Here is a 26,228-nt window from a genome sequence, read left to right as displayed (position 1 = left end):
GAGTGTTCCGAGTGGTCAGTCTGCCCAGTATTATGTTGAGGATTACTATGTTGAAGGTGAGTGTTCTGGTTATAATGATAACTAGGACAGCCAAGGACAAAGTGAGGGAGTAGTGTCAGTTCCAGTAGACCATAGTGGACCTTATGTTGAAGTGATTACATCAGGTGTGGTAGAACCTTTTCTTTTGGATACTGGTGCGATGGAGAGTTCTATTATGCACTCTAAACTTCCTGGCGCACCTTTGTCTGGCTTGACCAATGTTTCAGTAGGAATTTCAGGCGCCCCAGTTCGTAATCCGGTTTCTAGTCCTTTGTCCCTTTCGATTGGCCCTTGTGAATTGGAAGCTCCACTTATTTTAACGACTGGTTGTGGTGAGAATCTGTTGGGTTTGGACTTGCTGAAAAGATTGTATGCAACATTGCATTGTTCTCCTTCGGGAGTACAACTTACCCTTGGTAAGAAAGTGATTTCCCCAATGTATTTGTCTAAGGATTGTTTGCCACTGGAATTGCGTTCGCTTCCTGATACACTTTGGGCTACAGGTCCAAATGATGTTGGTCTTGCAGATTCCTCCGTATCTTGTTACTCTTAAGTCGAATGCTAGGCTACCTCGTATTCCCCAATACAAGATTTCGAGCGATGGTGAGAGAGCTCTTCTAGCGATTGTTTATGATCTGGTTGAGAAGGGTGTAGTTGAGGAAACGAGAGGTAATGTGTGTAACAGTCCTGTTTTGCCTGTCCTTAAACGTACTGATGCTTCTCAGCCACCTGTGTACCGGTTTGTGATCGACCTTCGAGAGGTAAACAAGATAGTCGTGCCACAGTTTCCTGTGGTACCTGATATCACTGCTGTGTTGACTTTGATTCCTGCTTCGGCAGCTTGGTTTTCTGTCATCGATTTGAAGAATGCTTTCTTCAGTATTCCTATTGCTGAGGAGAGTAGGGATATTTTTGGCTTCTCATTAGGAGGCCGAAGCTTCCGGTTTAAGAGAGCTCCCCAAGGTTATTGTGAAAGTCCCTCCATCTATAGTCAAGCGTTGAAAACTCAGCTTGACGGTTTTGTGTTACCTGTTGGTGGTACTCTTATTCAGTACGTCGATGATTTGTTGGTTACTGCTGATGATGAAAAGATTTGTAAAGAGGCTACTCTTTCTTTGTTGCGGTATTTGTCTGACCTTCATCATAAAGTGCCACCTTCAAAGTTGCAATACTGTTGCCAAGAAGTGACCTACTTAGGTCATCTCTTGTCGAAGGAGGGAAGGAGATCGACCCCAGAACGAATTCAAGCAATTGCGCAAATGAGTGTGCCATCCACGCAGAGAGAAGTGCGTGCCTTTTTAGGTATTACATCGTATTGTAGACAGTGGATCCCCAATTTTTCACTGTTGGCGAAACCTCTGTTAGCATTGACTCTGAAAGATACTCCGCATCCTCTTCCTTGTTCTGACGAATGTCAGAAAAGTTTTTCTGAACTCCACGATGCATTGTGTTCGGCTCCTGTGTTGGGTACTCCAGACTATAGTAAGCCTTTCACGTTGTAAGCAGCGTCCATGCGCGTATTTTTCAGCAATGTTAGACCCAGTTGCTAAGGCGTTGCCGAGTTGTCTGAGAGCTACAGCTGCAGCGGCTGTTTCTATCCGACAGTCTGCTGGTTTGGTATTGAACAATACGTTGATTGTGATGGTCCCACATGCAGTGGATACCTTATTAAACAGGACTAAGACACAGCACCTTACTAGTGCACGTCTTTCAGGTTACGAGTTGACACTGTTGGCTAGCCATGTTCACATCAAACGATGTAATGTGCTGAATCCAGCTACGTTGTTACCGATCTCTACAGAGACGGATCCTCTGGAACAGCATGATTGTTTTCTTCGTACAGAGGAAGAAACGAAAGCTAGAGTTGACCTGAGGGATACTCCCCTTACGGATGTTGATGGTACCCTATGGGTAGATGGTTCGTGTTTTAAGCTTCCGAATGGTGAAACGACTGCAGCGTATGCTATTACAACTTTACATACAGTTGTTGAGACAGCACGCATACCACAGAATTCTGCGCAAGCAGCAGAGTTGATTGCACTGACTAGAGCGTGTGTGTTGTCAGAAGGAAAGCGAGTGAATGTTTACACCGATAGTCAGTATGCGTTTGGAGTTGCCCATAGTTTTGGGCGTTTGTGGAGAGAGCGTGGGTTCCTTACTTCGCATGGGACAAAAATACAGCATGGGCAGTTGGTGAATGAACTTTTGGAATCTCTCACTCTCCCAAAGCAGATTGCAATTGTGAAGTGTAGTGCGCATAAGAAAGTTGTGGACGATGTTGGTCAAGGGAATGCGTTTGCAGATGAAGTTGCGAAGGAAACGGCGAAAGACATGATGAGCCGTATGTATGTTGCAGGCCCAGCTAATTGGGTTATGGCTGGTGGAATGTGTGAAGACACAATAGAAAGTGTGAAAACGATTCAGGCTGAAGCGACTGAGAAAGAAGTGAGTGTTTGGAGAGAAACTACGGGTATGTTGAATTCGACAGGTTGTTGGGTTGAGTTGTCAGAACACCAGCGATGGTTGTTGCCTGATGCATATGTGCTCCCAGTGGTTACAATGGCCCATGGATTGGCTCACATTAGTTCAAAAGGGATATGCAAGTTGTTGGCTCCGGTATGGCAGAATAGTGGAATTCCCAAATGTGCAGAGAATCTGGTCAAGAATTGTATGGTGTGTTTGATGCATAATCCTGGTAAGGGAACTCCAACTGCTGCAGGTCATTTTGCTCCTCCAACGTATCCGTTCGAGGTTCTACAAATAGATTATATACACATGGAAAGATGTAATAACTTGAAGTATGCCCTTGTGGTTGTTTGTGCCTTTTCCTGATGGATAGAGGCCTACCCCCTAAAGGATAATACTGCCTTGTCTACTGCCAAGGTTTTGCTCAAAGAATTTTTCCCTAGGTATGGAATGCCACGGATTGTATGGTCTGACAATGGAAGTGAGTGTGTGGGTCAGATAATGAAGAAAGTGTGTGTGGGCTTGGGCATCAAGCAGAAATTTCATGCTGCGAATCACCCACAGTCATCGGGTTTGGTTGAGGGTTATAATGGGACATTGAAGCTTAAGTTAGCGAAAGTGCAAGCAAGCACTAGCCTTACATGGCCCGATGCTTTGCCGTTGGCTCTTATGTCGACAAGGACAACAGTGCATTCTCGTGTGGGACTTAGCCCATATGAGATTGTGTTTGGGCGTCCTGCCAATGTTTGGGGTGTCCCTAGACCGAAGGAATATAGCGACATCGAACATCCTATGCTAATTGACTACTTGCACGATTTGACTATTAAACTGCGTGTCCTTCATCAAAAGGTCCACAACCAGCTCCCATCAGCATCTGTGGACCCAGGCCATACCCTCAATCCAGGACAATGGGTGCTCGTGCGTAACTTTCAACGAACAAAGAACCTACAGCCTCGTTGGACTGGTCCCCACCAAATTCTTTTGGCTACTCGGACTGCTCTTAAGGTGTTTGGAAAAAAGAATTGGGTGCACGCTGCCCATACGAAGCGCGTGCCCCTGCCTTTGCCGTACGACACTTGGGTTAGAGAGGGTGTGGGAGATTTTGAAGGAGAACGTGTCCCTAGGTTTGTCCCTTTTAGTGACGCACAGCTTGAATGGACTCAATCTGAACTGGAAAATGACAATGTGTTGCAAGAAGCTGTTCCTCCACGTTTGAGATTGGGCACTACCGAACCTGAACTTTTGTTTACGGACCAAACTGTGCCGACTAAATTACGTTTCAACCTCCGATCTCGGAATAAATAAAGAGACTTTGAACATTATTTTTTTCCACACTGAGATCAAAAAGAGACAATTTCTTCGAGTATCTTGCATTTGACTTTTGTTTTTCTTTTTCTCTTGCTTTTTCTGAAATTGTATTATGGTTTTCTGTTAAATTTTTGATTGGTTACCATTTGCCAGTTGCAGGGTCACGTAGGAGTACCAACGGTTCAGTTTGTGACCTGAGTAGTGGCAATAGGTCTGCAGGACTTGGGGTGTCCCTACGACCTGCTAATAATCACAGCTGAAGTACTCTGTCAAGATTGCGTGAGCAACATTAGAAAATGAAGATTGTCTTGAGGAATGACGATAAAAGGCAAGAGATGAAAAACCGATATTATAGAATGTTGTTCTCCAAGTGTGGTATAGCTTTATCTATTTTAATACTTTTTTGTATTCTATTAGCTACTATATTCTGGTTTGTTCCTTCTACACAATTGACGTCTGCACCAACTTCTCAACCTATGCTTTCCTTTACTACTGTTTCTTCGCACAAATTTCATACTTTGCCTGAACATGAACAGATAAGGAGATCAGAGTTTATCAACAATTCGTTTATTCAGCTGTTGCATCAGCATCAGTTAGTAGTCAATACCACTAATTGTTGGGTGTGTGGTCTTATGCCTCATACAACAGATAGAGGCATGCCATATTTGGTTTTTCCCTTTAGTTTTAATGGTTCTGCATGGGCTTTCCAGACTATGTTCATCTACGCCAATGAGGTATATCCTTTACGTTCCATGAAAGACAATCCAAGCAATAGTGCCTTGATAAAGGGAATAGCCGATATGATCAGAGATATTGATGCGTACAAGGCTATCCCTAAGGATGAGGTGCTGTCTTACATTGGTTGGAATGTGACTGGATACAGTGCTAAGTTGACAGAGAAGGAGAGACGAAAAAGGTCTCCTCCTATTTGGATTGTGCCACATCGAGGTCAATTTTGCTTACAGGGTAATGGTCGAAATCCGAGAGCTCAGTTAGGTAAAAGTGTTTGTGATCACACCTACGTTTATGCATCCAGAACTTCTCCACCGTTTGTGCCAGCTAAAGGTACATATTTTGTTTGTCACGACAGAGCCTACACTTGGTTGCCACCTGATTTTTCAGGAACGTGTTATGTGGCGTTTCTGCTTCCCCCAACATATACTGCCTCCTCAGACTATCATAGAACAAGATATGGTAGAGGTGTCTTCGATCAGGAAGATACTGCTGCACAGGAAGTAGGAGACTTCTATAAGGGTTTCCTGCCCTTTTGGGGTCCTATGACGAATAGTAGGCGTATTCGACAGCTTGTCCGCGTACTTGAAGCTACCATTAACGAAACAGCTGGAGCGTTGAGTAATATTACAGCGGAGCTTCAAGCGGACCGCCTTATGACTTTGCAGAACCGTATGGTTTTAGATATTATACTTGCAGATCGAGGAGGAGTATGCAAATTGATCGGATCCAGTTGCTGTATATACATACCAGATAATGCCCCGACAGTGTACCAGGCCATCTCTTGATTGCACAAGATCTCTGAGTCTATTCACGTAGACGAAGGAGATTGGTCATTGACAGGATGGTTTTGGGGACTACTGTCCACATGGGGATGGAAGATCTTGACGTTCCTTGGTATGGTTTTGGCTATTCTCTTCTCTTGTTGCCTTTGCATCCAGTGTGGTCCCGCCATTTGTAGTCTTTGTGCTACAATCTGTGTGAGAAGACCCGTCCCGAGAGAAATGAAGGATAATAAGATGATGTTACAGCAACACCTTGATGACCTGATGAGAATAGATATAGATCTAGAATCAGATTGACATGAGTTTAGGTTATTGCCTACGTCATGGCAAAAGGAGGGGATGTGGTTCTGTAATTCTCAAACCTGACTCCATTTTAGTCTTGCCCTCACGTAGGCCTGTGAAGTAGGCCCAACGAACAAGTGGTCTGCCCTTCTGAGTTCGTGCATATATTAACTTGGGTTTTTCTGACTCTGAATGAACTGCAGAGAGAGTAACCCTTTTCACCAGAAACTGACCTTTTGCAAAAACCAGTTTCACTAGCTGATCGTTGTCTGAGTTTTTCAATCACTGTTCAGGACCTCGTTAACCTTTAGTTTCTTGCACATATCTTATCCTAAACAATATCTAAATTGTTTCTTTCCTTACGACTTTCTTTTCTAAACATGGGTTTTTGCCATGTGTCGTGACTGCCATCTGGTGTTGCCTTTTACTTGGCCTCAGAAGTTAGTCTGCGAGCAAAGCAGTCTGACCTTTTTTGGGTCATATATACATTAACTAAGGTTTTGTTCGTGCACTGGAGTTAATTTCAGAAGCTGGCCTTTCACCTAGAAATTGACCCTGCCAAGCCAATTTCCCTGCAAGATCGTTATCCACTTTTCCCAATCACCATTCAAGACATTTGTTAACTTTTAAGTTTCTTTACGTTTCTGTTATCTTGCACATTATCTGAAACTACTTTTCTTTACTGTTTCTTCATTTCATGGGTTATGCTTTCAATTAAGGGTTTGTTCGGCCCTTCCAGATTATTATTTAGATATGCCTAAATATTAACTTGTGGGTTGGGACACTGTAAAATGAGCTTTACTGTATGATGCTGTGTGATGTCATGTATTTTCTATTGGTTGAATTTTGGTGCAGGGGCGTGCATTTTAAATGTACCTTTTTGTGTATAAATAGGGATGTCTCGCCTTAGTAAAATTTAGCAGTTTCTTGAGTTGTACACCGTGTTGTATTACTGGGATTTCTGCTACTGGCTGCAGCTAATAAATTTGATCTCTGATGCCACCTAGAAGTAATCAGTGTCTCTGTATAGCAAGGCAAGGGAACCCAGAGGACTTTGGGCCTGTGCCCGGCACCGCTGGGTACTTGAGAACCCGGTTCTTTAGGCAACCATACACCGCGATACCACGCTGCTCTCTGGGGCGCGTAGTCCGGTCCTTCAGCCCCCTGTTGTTTCTCGTGAAGCGTCTCCCGCGGAGCGGGAGGCGCGAACAGTTTTTAAATCTCCCAGTGATGACGGGAGGGGCTGGCTTGCACTGCAATACCCCGCTGCTCTCTGGACGTGTAGTCCGGTCCTTCAGCCCCCTGTTGTTTCTTGTGAAGCGTCTCCCGCGGAGCGGGAGGCGCGAACAGTTTTTAAATCTCCCGGTGATGAAGGGAGGGGCTGCCTTGCACCGCGATACCCCGCTGCTCTCTGGGGCGCGTAGTCCGGTCCTTCAGCCCCCTGTTGTTTCTCGTGAAGCGTCTCCCGCGGAGCCATCTACAGTGAGTGGGGAATCAGAATCTGTGTCTTATGTTCGGCTCACATCATACACTCCTTTAGAGCCTCATCCCACAACAGCCTGCTGTTTCTTTTCTCCAGATCTTGTTTAGGTTGAGGATTAAACCATCGCTAGTTTGGGACTTGGTGAGCCCTCCAAAACCTGGGGGCATTTTGATGTTTTTTCCCAGCCTCTCAAAATTCCCCACATCTCACATATCCTTTGAAGGATCCATATACTATTTATCTGTTTTCCTGCTCCGTGTCTGTGCAACACCACCTTCCCCATGGTCATCTTCTTAAAATAAAGTCTAGTTAGCAGATAGCACTCCCACACTCATAAAACTTTAAGTACATGCAGAGAAAGTCACCAATAGAAAGTGCTTCTTAATCAATCATTTCATTTGAACCACAAGAATCCCTGAAAAAATAATATTGTGATTCTTAATAGCAAATTTTATAAACTGATCTCAGATCTTAACATTGTGGTGGCTCCTCATTTACCTCTTCATAACATGGAGCCCTTAGCTTTACCAGTGCATCAGCGTATTCCAGTAAAGCCTTATCAAGACTGAAGAAATATGCTCTCCAATGTAAACTGATTGCTAAGCTGGCCGATCACTTATGTATTTCATTCTTTCATTATAGACTATCAAGCAGGAATTGAGGAAGACCGAGATGTAGCTCATTGCCATTGTCCAGTATTGATAGAATTAGGGCATGTTTCACAAGTCTATGTTTGGCCGGGATAAGAAAGGCATGATGTAGCACATAATATGGAGTTTATAATGACATGCTTTGGGTTCCACCTTCATCCGTGTAATAAATGATGTATTGCCAACCATCAGGTTGCAATTGGGAATGGGTACGGGAATGGGTTATTGCTTCATAAATGTGATTGAATTGTTGGCCATTTGCATATATTAAAAAACCTCCACCTATATTTTCCAAATAAAACTGTCAGAAATATAAGATAGACATAGATATTAAAAAGTAGTGGTCTTAGTGAGAATTCCTTTTTGCTGCTGAGCAATAGTTTCCCATGTTGACTTGTTCAGAGTCATACTGAAAGAAGAAGGTAATCCCTATAGTTTCTCTTAGACTTTCAGGCTCTTACATAAATTCTACAATGTACAATGCTCTGCAAAATATAAATGTACAGTAACGATACCACTTTGATCCACAATTTGGCACAACAAATCAAATAGGGGCAAGAGGACAGACTAGGTCTACATTACACCTGAAAGGTATCAGAAATGTCATATGTTTCCAGATAACAGTGCTTATTTGTTTGTTAACCTTTGCTTCTAATAGTTTCACTAGTTATGTGAGATTAAGTATGTGTCATTAGTTTAATAGTTCATTTGGCACCAGGGTTTGTTTCTTCTTGTTATTAATTATTATTTATTTATTATAAATATATAATTATTAATATGTTGTTATTCTCTATTGTGGCCAGGGCATGTAACATCTGATCATGACCCATGAATTTGTTTAATCAAGGCTATTGCTATTGTTGGTTGTCAAATGAGACATTTCTGGCATATGTAGAGATTTTTAAAGTAAGGGTATTAGTCTATTTGGAAAACAGGCTGACTTCCCTGTTAATTCTAATTGTGAAGAAAAATAACTTACTAAAACTATCCCCAACTGGGTCTCATTTTTGTGCTCATGGTTGGTGTTTTTTCAAGTTCTCTAAAAATGTGGAAAGCTCCTCACGTTAAATTAGCAGAGCCTTTAATTTGGACTGAGCGTGTGCCTTCCTGTTTTTAGTGCAGTGAGGTTCCCCTATTTCTTAATATGTTATTGGAAGGACAGTTGATCCTCTTTTAGGCATTGAGAACCCAATCTCCTCTCAAGTCTGTATAAGAGCTGCTCCTCCTTCAGAAGCTCAGGTGTAAACCAATTTACTGGGTTTCTAACAAGCTGTGATCTACATTTGCTGGTAGTGTTGAAATATAGCTGTTCAGTTGGGATTTTGTGACATAGACCAAGCCCGTTCACGTTTGCTCAGGTATCATCAGCATATAAATGGACGTCTGCCCACCGTAGGTCTTCCCACGATTCATGCAAAGGCTTCTCATTGACGGCAGTGAAGGATGCTGGTGATCTCTGTGAAGCACCACACATTATCTTGACCGAGGAAGCCAACTGATTCCCATACGCTAGTGACTGTCTGAAAAAACTCTGAATTAACGGGCAGAGCGGTTAGAGCCACCAGCCACTCATCAATTAATCCAGCAAGTGGCTGATGGCAAAAAAGGTGGCAGACAGGCGAAGTAGCACCAAATGAGCTCCTCCTCTGACACTGAGGACAATATATAGGCCTACTTACTCTAAAGTTAGCAAACCTTTCCTGGAAAAAAGAACAGAAGTACAGCCGGAGAGGTAAGGGTTGTATCTTTATCCAACATGTCTGATCAAATCATTTATTAGGCATGTCAAAAAATGGTTAATCGGTTGGGGAATCATTTAAGTATGGTAACCTGTTTTTTTTTTTGCTAAAAGATGTTCTTATGTATACGAGCCACATATGGTCTTTTTCTTGATATTACTTTATCATTAGCCACCCTAGAGGACTTTAGACAGTGATGTTTTTTCAAGCATGGTTTGGTGTTATTTGCTCTTAAGTACAGCCTTAGTGGCCCGGGACATGTTCCTGGTCAGAAGATAATCTCCAAAACCTCAAACGCCCTTCCTCTTCGCTAAAAGAAGAACGTAACCAGCACTCAGGGATATCCGACTTGTCCAGTCCCATAGGTACACAGGTAGCATGTCACACAATATTAAGCGTGCCTCGGTGATGTAATGTAGTTTAAAGTACCTCAATCCTGTGTCTCTTTCTACAGCCCACATCCATCATCCATCATTACAACTAAAAGATTCTTTGCGGGTTACACCTCCCCATCACATAGAGGTGCCACAGAGGAAGATGGTTTGTTAGTCACTTCAGCTCAATTCATTGAAATGCTCTCTACAAAGTGCCAAGGAAGAAAATGCCGTTTGGCCAAGAGAAACCCTATATACCTTGCCCCCATCAAAACAAGGCTTTGACTTTTGCTCTGTTTCTTGTGCCCTTTCTCCCTCCTCCGTGCCTGGCTTTCCCCTCCAGGATCCAATGTCAAATCTTTCAAAGTGCTCGGGAGAGGCTCGTTGATGGCATTAAATAATAAGCGAACAGTATGATGGTTCTGTTTTGTGTTTTTTTACTGTTCTCTACCTCTGATCCAAGCAAAGGACGTTTTAAAAGGATTGTGTGGTAGTAAACTAACTAGAACGGAAGGTGTGGTACTATATTTGTGGGCATACTAAACGTGCTTCATGTAAACGTATTGTGAAATACCGTTTTCTCTGTATTTCTTATCAGCGCTACATCGGGCTAGCAGCTTTCAAGCTTCTCCATCTAATGCGCAACAGAACTGGAGGAAAATCATTCGCTCAAGTAAGATTGTGTTTGCATAATTCAAAAAAGATGTTATGTTCTCTGTTGTTTTTTTGTAAAAATGCAAATATGTTTTCATCTTTTAATTAACAATGCCCTGCTTTATCACGTAGTTTGCTTAAGTGGTTTTACTCAACAAAATGTCTATGCACGTTGATTGTTTTCCATTTACACTTTTAATATGTGCACATTTTTGAGTGGATAGATACCTATATCTTACACTTTTCTCTGAAGCTTAGAAGAAAGTGAGAAAATGTTTTCACAAGTAATTTATCGTAGAAATGTGGAATTAGCCGTCACTAATCTCCCTCGGGGAGAGCATGTTTTGATAAGTGAGTTCAGACAGCTCCTTAGCCGCGGCCCGTGCAGGTAAGAGAGGGATTTCGACAGATGATGACGAGGTAAAAATAATTCTTAATTTAATTTTCTCTCCTGGTTGTCTGTCGAATCTCCCCCAACCCGGCCCCACCGGTCTTACCTGCACGGGCCGTGGCTGCAGCTCCTTAACATCTGTGATGCCAGTTCCTCTAGCTTTATGGCTTTTCTTTTGATTGGAGACTTTATACCAGCCTCGGATTGGTAACGCGGGCACTCGGGCAATGCCCGAGGGGCCGGTGTCTGAGTTCCTGCTGTGGGCTGCTTTTTTGAGCAGTCTGGGGCCGATTTGGGCGGTGTCTCTATGGGTGGCTGAGTGGCCTTTCTGCAGGCAGATGGGCGCTCATTACCACCACCCCCCCCCCCGTTTAGCAACAGGCAGACGTATCACTCCCTTTGTCTCGCTGTCCGGCCCATTAATGGGTGCACATACTGAGCGGGGCAGGGGGCCTGAGTAGAAGTGGCTTCCCTTGTTTTCAGGTGTGTTTCACTAGTCTAAGCTAATGCGTGCATGTTTTTAAGCCCCCCCCCTCCTCCTTTTTAATGCAATTACGCTGAAGCAGTGATTTGAGGAAAGGCATTATGCAAATGGGGGCCGATTTTTTGTGTGTGCCCGGGCCGATTTTCATTCCCAATCCGACCCTGCTTTATACCCATGTTCCAACTGGTTTCTGTACTGAGACTCCTCGTTCAACGATGTCCCTAATAAGGGATAAGGTTAATTTGAAGCACACACCCGTGGACGAGAAACTGAAAACCTTGTTTGAAGATCATTCACTTGTGAATCTTTTTAATCGCGCTAGATCTGCTCACTGCGCAGATCCCAATGTTTACAGGAGCTGGCACCTGCTCCTCTATTATTGATTACATTTTTGTTTCCAGTTGTCTTTATAGCTCTTTACTTTATTTTAAAGTTGTTTGGCATTCTTTGACCTATCACAGTCCATTATGGCTATCTTCAGCTGGTCCTCGGCCAATGTTGGGCTTGTCGCCCCGTTCCGGAACCAGTCCTCCCTGTAGCGCAGGGACGCAGACTCACGTGGGCAGAGGTGGTTCCCTCAGATTTTTCTTTTTCTTTGTTTTCCTCCTGTTGTCAGGATTTTAGTACTTGTTTGGAGGAGGGGGCTTCAGCTATTAACATCCTGAAGGCTTTTAACAACATAGCTGGTCACATCAAGTCTGTCCTTACCACCCTCGCAAGAGTCCACCCGGTGCCACTGACTAAACGGTTCGATAGGGCTTGTTCTAAGGCCCACGCATCCTTATGACTGCCCTGCATGGGCAACTACAGGATGGGGAGGAAATCAAGAGGACCAGGGCTGGATATTGTGCAGCCCACTTTGAGAGGAAGAAGTCTTTAAAGAGGGAGCTCCGGGAAAAGTTGCTGGAGGCCTGCACTCTGTGCAAATGTACTGAGCTCTGGAGGTTAATGAATCACCCAATTCTCTCCTCTGATTCGGTGAGTGTGCAGGCTCTGATCATTCTCCCCCGGACATGGTTGGATTATTTCGGGGCGATTTATGATCATGAACCCGGTGAGCTTGGAGTGTAGGAGACCGCTTTATCTGACCTCTTCTCCTGCCTATGAATCTTACTCAAGATGCTAAAATCCCCTACTATTGCTTTTTATTTGACTTACTTTTTATTTGCGATTCGTCTGGGGCGGTGATTTTTTTAGACTTTTATTGGAGGTTTTTGACTGGGTTTTATCCTTTCTTAGATGGTGTTATGCTGTGTATTTCTTTGTTGGCATGTTCTTAGTCAGTTATATATTTTCTTGCTTTTTGCATGTTCTTATAATATTTTTAATTTCTTGTGGTGGTGATTGCAAATGTTCTTGCTTTTTGTATTATGTTTGAGCCTTTGTGATTTTCACAAAAAAAGTAATAAAGTTTCACTACTACTAGTACCGTCATTAATCTGTCAATCATGAATGTATGACCCAAGGATACATTGCTTTATCAACTCGCCTGGTTTAGCTCTCATAACATGGGCACTGACTGGGTGGAGAACACCAGCTAAAACATGTGCTTAGTATTTTATTTTAAATCCCTGCAGCTTTATATAACAAGAACTAGACCCAGATGGGTTGCCGATCACTTCATACAAGAACGTTATCAATACATAAACTCTTGAAGTTCATTACAATACATTTGGCTGAGGGTTAGGTAACCAGCAAGCAAGAAAAGCGGGTCACAATTAAAAGATTCTTCAGCCAAATAAAGGTAAATAAACTGTCTGATGTGGATGGCCAAACATCGAGTCTGCCCTGTCAGTGGGCGGGAGACCTCCCATTACCTAATAGCTGCCACGTCTGCTGAAGTTCACTTACTGCCCATGCAGTTGGGGAGGACAATTATTTAGGGGTCAAGGCCATTGCACAAGTCAAGGTGAGTCCCGTTTCAGCCTTGCAGTAAACAAGAATTGAAAGTGAAGGTCTCAAGCAGCCTCACTCAGGCCCACCTTTCACAGCAGTTGGCCTGGTTTGTTTTCCACAGCAAACTATGAGAGGTGAACACCTCAGCTCAAGCATAATCTCACAACCTTTTCTACATGGTTGGAGTACATAGGTAACACTGGGCAGCGTACTCCGCTCCGCCAGCAAAATTTGCAGAGTTTTACCAACTCTGCGCTCAACTGGGAACGCAAAGTGGGGGCAAAACTCGGACTCTCTGGCGGAACAGAGTACGTCCCTCAACCCCTACACCAAAGGGCCCAAAAAAAGGGTTAAAAAAAACCCACTTACCTGCTCTCTCTCGTCTGCTGGCCACCCTCCTCCTTGCCGTGGTGTCTCCTCGTTGCCGCTGTCCTCCTCGTTGCCGGTCACAACCCCCTACGTTTTAAGTCTTGCGTGACTGCTAATGCGCAGTTCATGCAAGACGTAAAACATAGGAGGGCTGCCTGCAGACACGAGAGAGAAGATAAGTGTTTCTTTTTTACCTTTTTTCTTTTTTTTTAAATCGGTGGGATTGTGGGACGGAGTGGAGTTCCACTGTGTTTTTTTTTTAACTGCGTGGAACTTAAGCGGAGAGCCACTCCACATACTACGCCCCGGCACGGGCCATAATGTGGGATTTCACATAATTTTTTGTGTATATATCTAGATAGGAAGCATATCTTACAGAGAGAAACATTAACGTATCACCTGGAGTTGTAGTATCCATCGACTGCAAAAAAGTATTATGGTACACTTCAAGAAGTTCATGGTGTCATACATTTCGGAGCTAAACTTACAAATGAGATGCATCTTGTCTGAATGGTAGTTCAGATTTACAGCTGAACGTGCTCTCACATCCTGTTAACTTTATAGAATGCATAATTCAAGTGAATTTGTTTAACCCCTCCCCTGCTGGTGACGGAACCACTCCGTCATCAGCTGCGGTCGCACTGTGCTGATGACGGAGCAGTTCCGTCACGGCCCGCTCCGCAAGCCTGTGCGGCGCGGATTCTGCGCCTGCGCTGAGCGTTCCATTGAGCGGGCGGGGCTATGACGGAACCGCTCCGTCATGAGCACAGCGCAACCGCGGCTGGTGACGGAGCGGTTCCGTCACCAGCATGCGCCTGCCGCGCGGCCGCCCCGCCCCCTTAGCACTGCGGCGGAATAGCCGCCGCAGTGAAGGGGTTAAATTGCATATGCTCCAGTTTACAAATGTAATTTGATAAAGTAAAATTCATTATTGCATATATTACCCTTCATCAGCATTCTCCAAATAAAACACCCTTGCCAAGAACTAGTGGGTACGCAGCACGTGAGTTTTATAATTGAATAAAGCAATTTTCATGGCGTATACAGGGAATGCAAATGAAAATCTTTAACCTCATTTGTATTTTTATGTTGCAAGGTAGTTATTCGAAGACTGCTATTTTCTTATTTTTATGACATAAATTGTTTGGAATAGTTAATTAAGTCTCCTGCATCAGGTGTAACCTCCTGCAGTGTGCCAGTAGTATGTTCCTTTGACATTTATTCCCTTTTTCTAAGAGTTAGTTTTCCTCCCTATTGATCTGAGGTTTTCCAGGACAAATGGCTTCCAGCTGCCAAGCCTTCTTTAGTTTGCCATCCACCTCCCACATGCGAAAGCCTTGCTGATGGAAATATCTACCAGCTTGTCATTACATTCTTTCTTGATAGAACTCTGTCAAAGGAAGTTTGACTCTTAGACCACTGCCCCGTAAAGGATTTCCTGCCTATTACTGCACTTATTGTTTGGCAATTTTGGATCCGATGGAAGCCACATCCACATCCCTTGATCCCTTTTAGTGCAGGATACCAGTACACTTACTCTGTAGGAGAAGGATGGGACGAGTACTTAGAAGGTATGCTGCTTTGATCCTATTTATTATTATTCATTTAATTTATAGAGCGCACAGCTACCTGTCGGGTTTCCTGGTGCTAAGCATAGGCAAGATGCTCCCGAAGTCACAATGCTTTGAATGGCCATGTTTTTAAGAATTTGCAGAACAGCAATAGAGAGGTGCAGTGTCTTAGGAAGTGTGGTAGGGCATTCGAAAGCTTAGGACCGAGGTATGCAAATGAGCTTCCTCCGGAGTGAGCCCAGCAGATTCTAGCAACACAGTAAAGGTCCTGACTCGCTGATCTCAGTTTCCGGGAGTGTAGTTAGGGAGAGACCATGTCCTGTACATATCTAAGGCCAAGTCCAGCCCTAGCTTTAAAAATGAAACAAAAAGTTTTGAATTGCACTCTCTTTCCATGGGCATGTCTCGAGAGCTGAGCAAGAAGTCTAGCAGTGGAATTCTGCGCAACCTGAAAGCGGCAGATACAGGCCTTCACAGCTCCCCGATAGAAAACGCTAACGTAATCTAATCTTGAGATAATAAGGGCCTGAATCAGAGTTCTCTGTGCCGAATGGGGAATAATCCAGATGATTTTCCTCACCCATTTCATTACGGCAAGACAGGTGGATGCAACTCTAGCAGCTTGTGGATTCTTAGACAGAGTATCATCATAGAGTTGGCAGGGTCCCCAAGGATACAGGCCAGTGCTCAGGGCCCCACAGCTGTGGGTTCCTACCCAGAACCATAACCTCGGTTTTATCACCATTAAGTTAGAGCGAGTTGCCTTCCATCCAGGAGTCAATCCGTCTGAGACCAAGGTTAAGAGACTCAGGATGATGTCTGTTGTACCTGCTGCTCAGCCATTTTGAGTGTGGTGTGGAATGTTGGAGTGGATGATGCGGTGGAATGTTGGATGAGTGGAGTTTGTCAGTTGGGAGAATGGGCTGAGCAGCAGGAAGGCTGCTCCTGGTGGGGCTCACGGTATCTTTATCTTGAACTTACTATCTTAATAAATACCATCTTGAGTTTACCATGGAACGGGACCTTATCTTGATTACAACAATGTCCCTATGGAGATGACAGGAAGAAGATAATTTGAGTTTAGTCAGCAAAGGACAAAATCTTCAAACCACATCTATCCACCACGGTCTCCGGGGGGAGGCACGTAAACATTAAACAACAGAGGGCTCAGCGCGGAGCCCTGGAGTTGGACCTAGATTGGTCAGATGAGATTAGCTTTGAGTCAGAGATGGGAGGGGGGAGATGAAGACATTTAGGCAAGTCCCAGGTTTCCCATTGTGCAAAAAATGCAGCACAAAACATTATGGGATTGTTTTGGCCATATGTATTTTGACATGATTTGCTTAGGGAACTCAACCTCTGATAGCAATGGCACGCAGCAGACAGACTTAACTTAGGGCAATGAGTGAAGTATTTATGCAGCACTTCAAAAAGTAATAAAGTCAGAATACAAATCAGTAATAATCCCAAACTGAATTAGGGTCAGGTACACCAAGCAGGTTCATCCTGGTCAATGATTCAACTTTCTGACTTAGTCCTTGAAGAACTAATCCACCCCAGTAGCTCACTTCTTAAGCCCTCAGGACTTCAGGGGAGGCATTTAGATATTCACAGGGCATCAGACAGAGGCGAAGAGCAGGTTCCAGTCCAGGTCCAGTTCTCACTGGTCAGCTTGGTACTTCCAGACAAAGGCCCCTTGTAGCTTGTTGTAGTCATGTACCTTGAACAGGAGGTTAGATTTGTGACCTTTGAGTCCACTTCTTTGCCCTGGGTACAAGAGAGCAGGCCCCGTCTGTTAGGGCTCCTCTCAGGTCACAGACAGCAGGTCCAGTCATCTTCTGATCTTTCGCAGGTCGAGAAAGCGTTCTGAAATGGGAGCCTGGAGATGCCACATTTATGCCTGGCACTAGCAAGTAGATGGGAATTACTCCTTGGCAGGCACTAACCAATGGGGTAACAGTTCCGAGGGTCAAATCTATCTACTTTGGGCATTTTCAAGATGGCGAAAGTGTTCAGCCACACTAAACTTGGGCTGTGAGGGCTAGGGGTATATGTGGCGATTGCATTATGGCAATCAAAGTGTCAGTGTCCTCCCACTTCTAACACTAAAATCCAGTTTGAGACAGACACTGTAGCTTCAATGAACCCAGAGACAGATATCTGCTACAATAAAAGCAGAGTCTTTCAGGAGTCAGCCAGTAGCTTCACAAGAATTATCTTGGCAACCTGTTCGCCCCTTTTTCAAGCGTGCCCCAAGAGTTATATGAAAACCCAACAGATCTGTCAAACAAGGCGTGACACATAAGCAGGATTTGACACTGTAGTGTCAAAGAGGATGCCCATCCTGCATATTCTGGAGCGTTCAGAGAAGTCATCTCTGCCCATTCAAATCACCCTATTGTATGCTCCTGGGAGCATGTCACACCTATTCAAGGCTGGGAGAAGCTAGCAAGCCAATGCAAATTAGTCTCTGAGCACTTTAAGAAGGGAAAAGATAACTTTTTAAAAGCTACTTTTCCTTGATATTGATTAAAAATTGGACTTCGACATTGAATTGGACGTTTAATAACTATTTAAATAGCTGTTTCATTATTTTCCAGGTGGTCACTTTCCAAAGATACACTATTAGTATTTAATATCTCTGCCCAGTGTTGCTCTGTGGGACAGTGAGACTTCCTACAGTGAAAATAGCTTTTGGATGCTACTAATTTATTTTCTTTACAACATTCATTGTGGTGGCTCTTTTTTAACCTCATAGCATCCTAAAATTACAAAATGTTCATTAGGCTGCACTAAAGTAACAAGCAAAAACTGTATATGATGTTCGGCCCAAGGCCTTTAAGTCTGGAGACCTGAGTTCTAATCCCAGCTTTGGCATTTGATAAAAAATTGTGCAAATCTGGCCAAATCACTTTAGTTCTCTATGCCTCAAATTGCAGTGATGTGTAATAAAATCCAATAAAAATGCAAGGCAGCCCTCACACCCTGGTATCTTTTTTTCAGTCTCGGCCACCATACTATTTCCAATACGAGATCTCATGCTCACACTGGTACAGTAAAAATGATTGCTGTATAGTGCTCAGCTGAATTATAAAACTGGACCCTTGATATAGCAAATACCCCAAAACAAATTTGGTGTCAGCAGAGGATAATCTTGTGTTTCATTCTTCTTGTGTTCTTTTTATTGGCCAATAATAGATAACATCGGAGCTTGCTGTAAATACACATATTTTTCCTTGTGGTTGAATTACACGTAGGGGGCTGGGGGTCCAATGGAGGTGCTGGAGGGCAGGAAGCAAACCATATTTTCAGGACACCAACCGATTGTGAAACAATTTTCCATTTAGATGTATTGTATCAAAATGTGGCTTATGGGATATCCTTAAAATTTGGCAATGATCCTGCACTGGACACACGTGAAATAGAATCTCTCTGCCCGAGAGGGCAATGATTGGGTTCTATTTAAAATAAATGTATGCAGACGAATAAATGGGTCTGTAAATTCGAGCCTGCTGACGCAATAAGAGTGTTTGTCCCTGCGGCTGCTGGAAATGCTTGTTAAGGGGCTGTCTTCATCCATCATTGATGTGGATGCCAGAACGATATGGTGTCATCATTTTCGAGGACATTTATTTGTTTTTCTGAGACGAAGTGCGATACTTTTGGGGAAACCACGTTGTATTAATTGCTTCAAAATGGCTGAATGAAAACCCATAAATACTGGCGCGGGGCAGAGACAGTCATTCTCCGATTGCAGGTCAAGAAGGCAGGCCTCCAGACGAACTTAACATGCTGACGCGTTCCCGAGTTGAGGAATCTGATAAAACCACAGAGACTGTGAGTCACAAAACCGCAGCGAAATCAGGCCTCGTCTCCATGGCAGGTACCAACGGATTTACGCATGTGCCAGTTAGCGGGCCGACCTTATTTAGACATAAAATGCTACACAGGATTTCGAAATGTTGCAGCCTCCTCAGACTTCTAAATGTCACATTTATAACAATTTACATTTCAAAGCAGAGGTTGCCCACATGAATGTCAGTGCTTTTGTCACGGGGCAAACCTAATTTTCAGGCGTTGACGACATTCTAAAGCGTTTTCTGTTGTTGAGCATGCCTGCGCGTTGTAACGTTTGGCCGACAAAGCCGGCTTCTGGTTGGTCAATTTAGGAAATGGCTCAGCTCCATCTAACTTTATGAGCCTGGAAATGTTATTCCTCTGACTCGTTGAGAGTGCAGTGTTCTCTATGCCGTCGTCCAGATGATTAATGGACTTTAGTATTCCACTGATTAATGTGCAGGGGTTGAGTCACTTACATGTGCAGCTTTCCGTGTATCAAAATGGCCTGCTCATCTACCACCAAAAGTTATGAAATTCTGCAGCTGTGTTTGGCCGGTATAACATGAAGGACAGTACAGGCAGCTGTGTTATGGTGCCACCAAAAATGGCGGCAAGAGGAGCCAGATTACAATAAACGGTCTCAAAAACACTTTACTAGCCCAAAGGGAGCAGTCAACAGCAAAATGTAATTTTGTACATTTTGCATGAGGCTCCAACAAACATTGTCTTGGAGCTGACGGAGATTCAGCCCACCAAAGAACACCCGGCAATCCAACCTTTTAGCCAATGTTCTATCTGGCATTCAGTTTCTCAGGAGGCAGAGAACTGGTTCTCTTAAATCTCTGCCACCCTGGTAGTGATAAAACACTGTAAGATGTCAAAGCGCCAAGCATACACATAAAAGGTGGATTACAAATTGATCCAACACGAATGTAATACCTGATCATAGGTAACTCATGCACTAACACGCAGATGCAGCAATTATGGAACATAACATACACAGAACCCTCTGCATATAACTACATGCAGACCCTCGGTATCATGGGGACGGGTCGTCACGTCACCACTTGGCTGCATAGGTCACCCTTAGACATGGGTTGCTTGCCATTAGGTGCTCCGAAGGGCAGATGGGATGCAGAGATAGGGCACCCACTAGATGACAGTGCGTAGAAAAAGATTTTGGAGCATCCAAGAAAAGTTTCCCGCAAAGCTTGGTTCTGATATTACCAAATGCATAGGACATACATGTCCTCACATGTGGTAAACAAGCTCCCACCATATAGACCTGTAAGGTTCCCACTATATCAAAGAGACAAAGCAGATTATTGTCATATGATGTGGGACTGCCCCGCAATCGCAACATTTAGCCAAAAAGTTAACAATGCACTTGTCGATTCTATCAACAGGAGTCATTATAACACACCCAAGGCCTGCCTTCTTGGGATTAGCCCCATGCCCTCAGAAGGCTACAGCTGGCACTAAAGTTTCAGATTTATCTCTGATTTTGACCAAAGGGGCCATAACGAGGCATTGGAAATCTGTAACTGCCCTCAGGCTCTGCATTGGGAAGCCGCCGTTTGTAGTGAAAGCGCTGCATTGCATAGGGGATGAAGCACGAGGCCTTCAAAAATATTCTATTGCTACAGTGTGGTACGAAATAGATGTAGTGTATACTGAAAGCAACAAGCATTGGAAATGCAATAGGTCTCGCACCATTAGAGTTAGTGCTTTTAGAATTGTTTATGGGGTTTTTTTGTCAATGTTTAGCATTTTTGTTTCCTGTAGCCAATGCTAAAGTATTACAAATAAAAAAAGCCATAAACATTTCTAAAAGCTCTAACTGAAATGGTCTGAGAACTATTGCACTGTGTGAGGGTGAGTGAGGGTGAGTGAGGGTGAGTGAGGGTGAGGGGTTGAGGGTGAGTGAGAGTGAGGGTGAGTGAGGGTGAGTGAGGGTGAGTGAGGGGGAGTGAGGGGGAGTGAGGGTGAGTGAGGGTGAGGGGTTGAGGTTGAGGGTGAGGTGTTGAGGGTGAGTGAGGGTGAGGGTGGGTGAGGGTGAGGGTGAGTGAGGTGTTGAGGGTGAGGGTGAGTGAGGGTGAGGGGTTTTGGGTGAGTGAGGGGGAGTAGTTGAGGCTGAGTGAGGGTGAGTGAGAGTGAGGGTGAGTGAGGGGGTGAGGGGTTGAGGGTGAGTGAGTGAGGGTGAGGGGTTGAGGGTGAGTGAGGGTGAGGGGTTGAGGGTGAGTGAGGGTTTGAGGGTGAGGGGTTGAGGGTGAGTGAGGGTGAGGGGTTTTGGGTGAGTGAGGGGGAGTAGTTGAGGCTGAGTGAGGGTGAGTGAGAGTGAGGGTGAGTGAGGGGTTGAGGGTGAGGGGTTGAGGGTGAGTGAGGATGAGTGAGAGTGAGGGTGAGTGAGGGGTTGAGGGTGAGGGGTTGAGGGTGAGTGAGGGTTTGAGGGTGAGGGGTTGAGGGTGAGTGAGGGTGAGTGAGGGTGAGGGTGAGGGGTTGAGGGGGAGGGGTCGAGGGGGAGGGGTTGAGGGTGAGTGAGGGTGAATGAGTGAGGGTGAGGGGTTGAGGGTGAGTGAGGGTGAGGGTGAGTGAGGGTGAGGGTGAGTGAGGGTGAGGGGTTGAGGGTGAGTGAGGGTGAGGGTGAGGCTGAGGGGTTGAGGGTGAGTGAGAGTGAGTGTTGTGAGAGAGGGGTGATGAGGCCTGGTAGTTGTGAGAGAGGGGTGATGAGTCCTGGTTGTTTTGAGGTACAGCTGATGAGGCCTGGTTGTTGTGCGCTCTGTGTATTTTCACATGGCGTTCTACATTCTTAATGGAGTGCCTGTAACTGTATATTCCACTCAGTTATCTCCAGTTGCATCTGGAGATCAACCTGGGCGGACGCCTTAGCTGTGCTGCAATAAACCTGCTTGTCTTCTTATCGTGGATTTGGCATCATTGTAATAAAGTCGTTCACTAAAAGAATTACATGAAATTACATTGGGAGATGAGGGTTGGAGGCGAGCTAGTGAGAGAAAGAAGAGGGCCGGCTTTCTGTGTGGAAATGAACACAGAACTGCAGCGGCTCCACTGTGGCGTCTGATAACAAATATTAAACATTATTTATCAGCATTGGGAGCCATTGAGAATGTAACCAGTGATTAGTGCTTATCTACTTCCATCGGATTTCCATTGTCTGCTGCGCAGCGCTCCTAGAGCAATGTTTTGTGCAGCAGGCGCTTAACAACCCCCTTCCCCATGTGTAAATGCACACGCACTATAACTCACTGCAAAGCGTTAAATGTCGCTTCGCCCAACAAATATTCATGACTTGCTGATTGTAGCGAATAAAGCAGATATAAGGCTGGAGACATTGTAGGCGGTGTGAAAAAGCTATGCTGCTTTCTGCCACGCCTATTCCTAATGCTGACATGACATTTTTCGATTACGGCCCCAGGAACGTTTTGGAACTTTGTTTCCTGTGACCGCAAAAACGCAACAGGCTGTTGAACAGCGGCCACCACTGACAGCTTCTGAATGACAGCAAAGTAAATAAAGAGATGGGCGAGCCGCGCAGAACAAAAGAAAGGCATGCTACCGCCATTATTAAAGATGAATAAAGGCACGCGCCGCCATTGTTAATGATGAAGCTACCCAACAAAAAAAAAAATGCAGTAAAACTTTCATTGAATAATTAAAATGTATCAACACATAAAAATGATCATCACTCCCCTAATTGTGCTACTAGATTGCATTAACCAGTTTCGCTGTCGGTGCCCCTCAGCTGAGATTTCAGGGAGAGTGTGTACCCACTGAAAGAACCTCCAGTAACCTCTTTCTTGTTCGTTCTCTGAGGTTCACGGCACAGGAGGACGTTAGTTACGAAGAAGCTGTGGCATGCAGTTACTGTGATTGGAACCTCTGTGCGGAGGAGCATGCGTGGGCTGCTAAAGGGGGCTGGTGGTGTGAAGGTGGCTTAATAGTCTGAAGCAGTAAGGTTAGGAACACGGATGTAAAGGGTACAGCTACAGGAACGTGAAAGCCAGCAGCATGCTTGCCTGAGCCAGAGAAACACTCACAAAGGGAGGAGAGCAAGCATCTGTATACATTAAAGTAAGGCACCCATGAATTGGGTGCCGCTCTAAGCCAGGGAAACGCTCATTCAAATAAACAAGCGAAAGGATCGGAGACACGGCGGGTAAAATAAACAAAAAAAAAAACGAAGCCGGAGGGAAGAGAGGGGCGGGGGGAGGAGAAATGCGACACGGTGGGAAGGGGAGGGGGCGGAGCGGGTCAAATCAACAAACAAGCCGAAGGGAAGAGAGGGGAGGGGGGAGGAGAAATGCGACACGGTAAACAAAGACGGACATGCACGCGCCCGTGACTTTTAAGGTCAATGCGCATGCGCATAAGCTTAATGCGCATGCGCATTGACCTTAAAAGTCACGGGCACTGCAAGGAATCGCCACGATTCCTTGCAGTGTGGATAAAGAGTGGATAACTCGCAATACTCTCGCCTTGCTCGATGCGCATGCGCATCGACAGGCGAGACCTAAAAAGGACGACACCAGGCCTCCAGGTGTTATTATTCGGTTTCTGCTAATCGGAGGTGCTGCCAATGGCCTGCAATTGAATTGGCAGAAGGGCAACCAGTGAACATATGCTATTTTAAAACTTAATTGTTTTGTTTTTTTACACTTTGCGTTAGCAATACATTTATTTTACATAGGTTCCCCCTACCGACCTACAAGAACTGGCAACACCCCTATCTATACATAAGCAAAAGGAGTAACTTCCTCACCAGTGCACAGCCCTCATACAATATTACTATCCATGGCTAGGTTAACTGATTGAGAGTTATGCGAATGATCCTTTGTGACTGTTTCAAAGTATTGTAAAACATTGTAATAAATTAGGTGCATTTTTGCACTGGTAGACAAGGCAACAGGGACTATTCCCTCAATATACCCCACCCCTGCCTCCACCTAGGTCCCATAGCCACCAACACCACTCAAGTCTTCCATCGTGAATGCCGCTGGTGTTTCACACTATTACTGGTTTGTCAGGCCCTAGCGAGAGAATAGAGGGGCAGGCATGTGCATGGTGGTGTATGAACTGCCCGGATGACATCTTTCCTTTACATGGTGACCTTGAAGGCCTATCTTGCAGAAACTGGTGGCTTCCATACCTGGCCTGCTGCGCAGCCACCCCTAGCTGGTGGAATAACCAGCCACCCCACCACCGCCCTCCCTTGCAGCCTAGCCGTTTCAAAGTCGAGTGGCTGGGTCAGAGATAGGATGTGTGTTATCCGACTTGTTAAGGTCTCTGCCTACATCCTTGCCTTGCAGTTGCCGATTGTACAAGAAAGTTACTGTCTCACTCTGTCAGGGGCCCAGATCACCCAGTAAAGGTACACAAAACTGAATTTGAATCTGTGTAATAGTAATCTGTCCTTAATACATGGCTGAGGAGAGGCAGAGACATGTTAGTTAATACATAAATCTTCATTTTGCATTCATTAATCCTCAACCATGGCATCTAACTAAACGGTGAAATTATTTCCATTAAGGATTTAAATCCTAGCTGAAGATGTTTTTATATTGTGAACTTTTGTTTACGTTTTTCTACAACCCCCAAAACATTCCATTGTCAGAGTGGATAGAAGTGGCGAGAGAGGGCAGGGGACAATCATGTCTGTTCCTCTAACTACAGCAATAATTGATGGACAGATTTCACAGTGTCCTGTTCTAGGGACTACTACAGAATAGTTTTAGTATACAACTTATTGAGCCTATTCATTTATAACGACTCGGGACTGCTGCTTTGATATTCTACCACAAAACAGCTTGTCAGTGCTGTCAGGCTCTGGTCAAGATAATTTTGCATCATATTTGATTGGATAAATTATTCAATGAAATTTGTTAGTGATCTTAAAACTAATTGCGAGCGCACCATCTTGGTTATCATTAATCTACTTTGTAATGTTCAAGTTGGCCATGATGGACTTTAATGTGTTGTAGGTAATGGACAATGATGGATGTAAAGACCATCATTGCTCTGGGTTGGCTGCAAAATCTGCCTTTCCTGAATAACATTTTGTTATTTTATCCAAAGCTTTCTGAATGTATTCATTACTTTTTCGTTGCAGTTTTTAAAAATGTAGAAATAAATACTGATTGACAAATGGATTAAGATTAGGAGGAACACACTCCAGCATTGCTCAAGGAACGCGTCTAAGTTTCTGCTCAAGTTACACGCCATTATTAGATAGCCGTAAGCTATCAACATGTGAAACACCCATCTGCCAAATACCCCCCCCTAAGCAAAACTAAAAAAAATCAGGCTAATCAATTTCCAAATGTCCAAATAGTTTTTCCATGTGTTATGTCCCATGTGTGTGCCATCAAATGGAGTAGACAGGTGCAACAGAATGGTCAATCAGCCTAGTGTTCAGTGATCACAAAGAAGACAGTACCCCCTCTGTGTCTTAACTCAATCAGCTGAAGCATAACTATTTGATAACTCTACAGCACACTGTGATGCAGCTAAGAATGAGTTATATCAGGAAGGGTAGTCGGCATGCATTTTTAGAGCAGGGAATATGTCAATATGTAACCTGTATCAGTGCGCCTTTCATGAGAAAATAAATACAGCTAGAAAGGACCAAATAAGTCATGAACCCCATCAGGTAGAATTGGGTGAGTCCGAGAGCAAGAACTAGAAAAAGAGAAGAAACTAATCTTAATAGGTTTGATGTTCTATATCAACACTGTAACTATTAGTTCATTTCATGGGGAAGAGAAGGTAAGTTAGAAACATATTTTATACGTGAGGTTCATAAGTTCCTGTCCCTCGCGTGTCACATCTGTCCTTGCCCACTTCGTCCACCTATGCTCAGAACTGCCTACAACCACAGGTGATCACCAGAGCATCTATGAAAGCCTTCAAGCAGCACCTGCATTATCTTTGAAGGGTTCTGAGAGGAGAAAAGGGCTGATCCAGCGGAAACGTTGTAAATTTTTCCGGACACAGACACAGATTACCCACCACACCATAAACTCTAATCTCAGTAATATAATTCACAACAACATAGAGTTAGGGCCCATAGAAACTCTATAACCACTTACAAATCATGAGGTCCTCCGATAGCGCTTTGTAAGAGCTATTAGGGACTCCGATAATTAGA

At 44.3% G+C, this 26,228-nt stretch overlaps 1 protein-coding gene across 2 annotated transcripts in view; it reads left to right on the top strand.

Annotated features, from left to right (window-relative positions):
* Nucleotides 1-26,228, top strand: part of MICAL2 (microtubule associated monooxygenase, calponin and LIM domain containing 2) — a 1,053,240-nt gene that overhangs the window by 721,627 nt on the left and 305,385 nt on the right. For both annotated transcript variants that reach the window (XM_078680924.1, XM_078680923.1), the window contains one exon: nt 10,457-10,531. In XM_078680924.1, the coding sequence (XP_078537050.1) occupies nt 10,457-10,531 (75 nt within the window). The remainder of the gene's footprint in view (nt 1-10,456; nt 10,532-26,228) is intronic.

Source organism: Lissotriton helveticus, chromosome 3_1 (genome assembly GCF_964261635.1).
Source record: "Lissotriton helveticus chromosome 3_1, aLisHel1.1, whole genome shotgun sequence".
Classification (NCBI taxonomy): Eukaryota; Metazoa; Chordata; class Amphibia; order Caudata; family Salamandridae; genus Lissotriton; species Lissotriton helveticus.
Note: the sequence above shows the minus strand (reverse complement) of the source record. Positions and strands in the feature narration are given on the sequence as shown.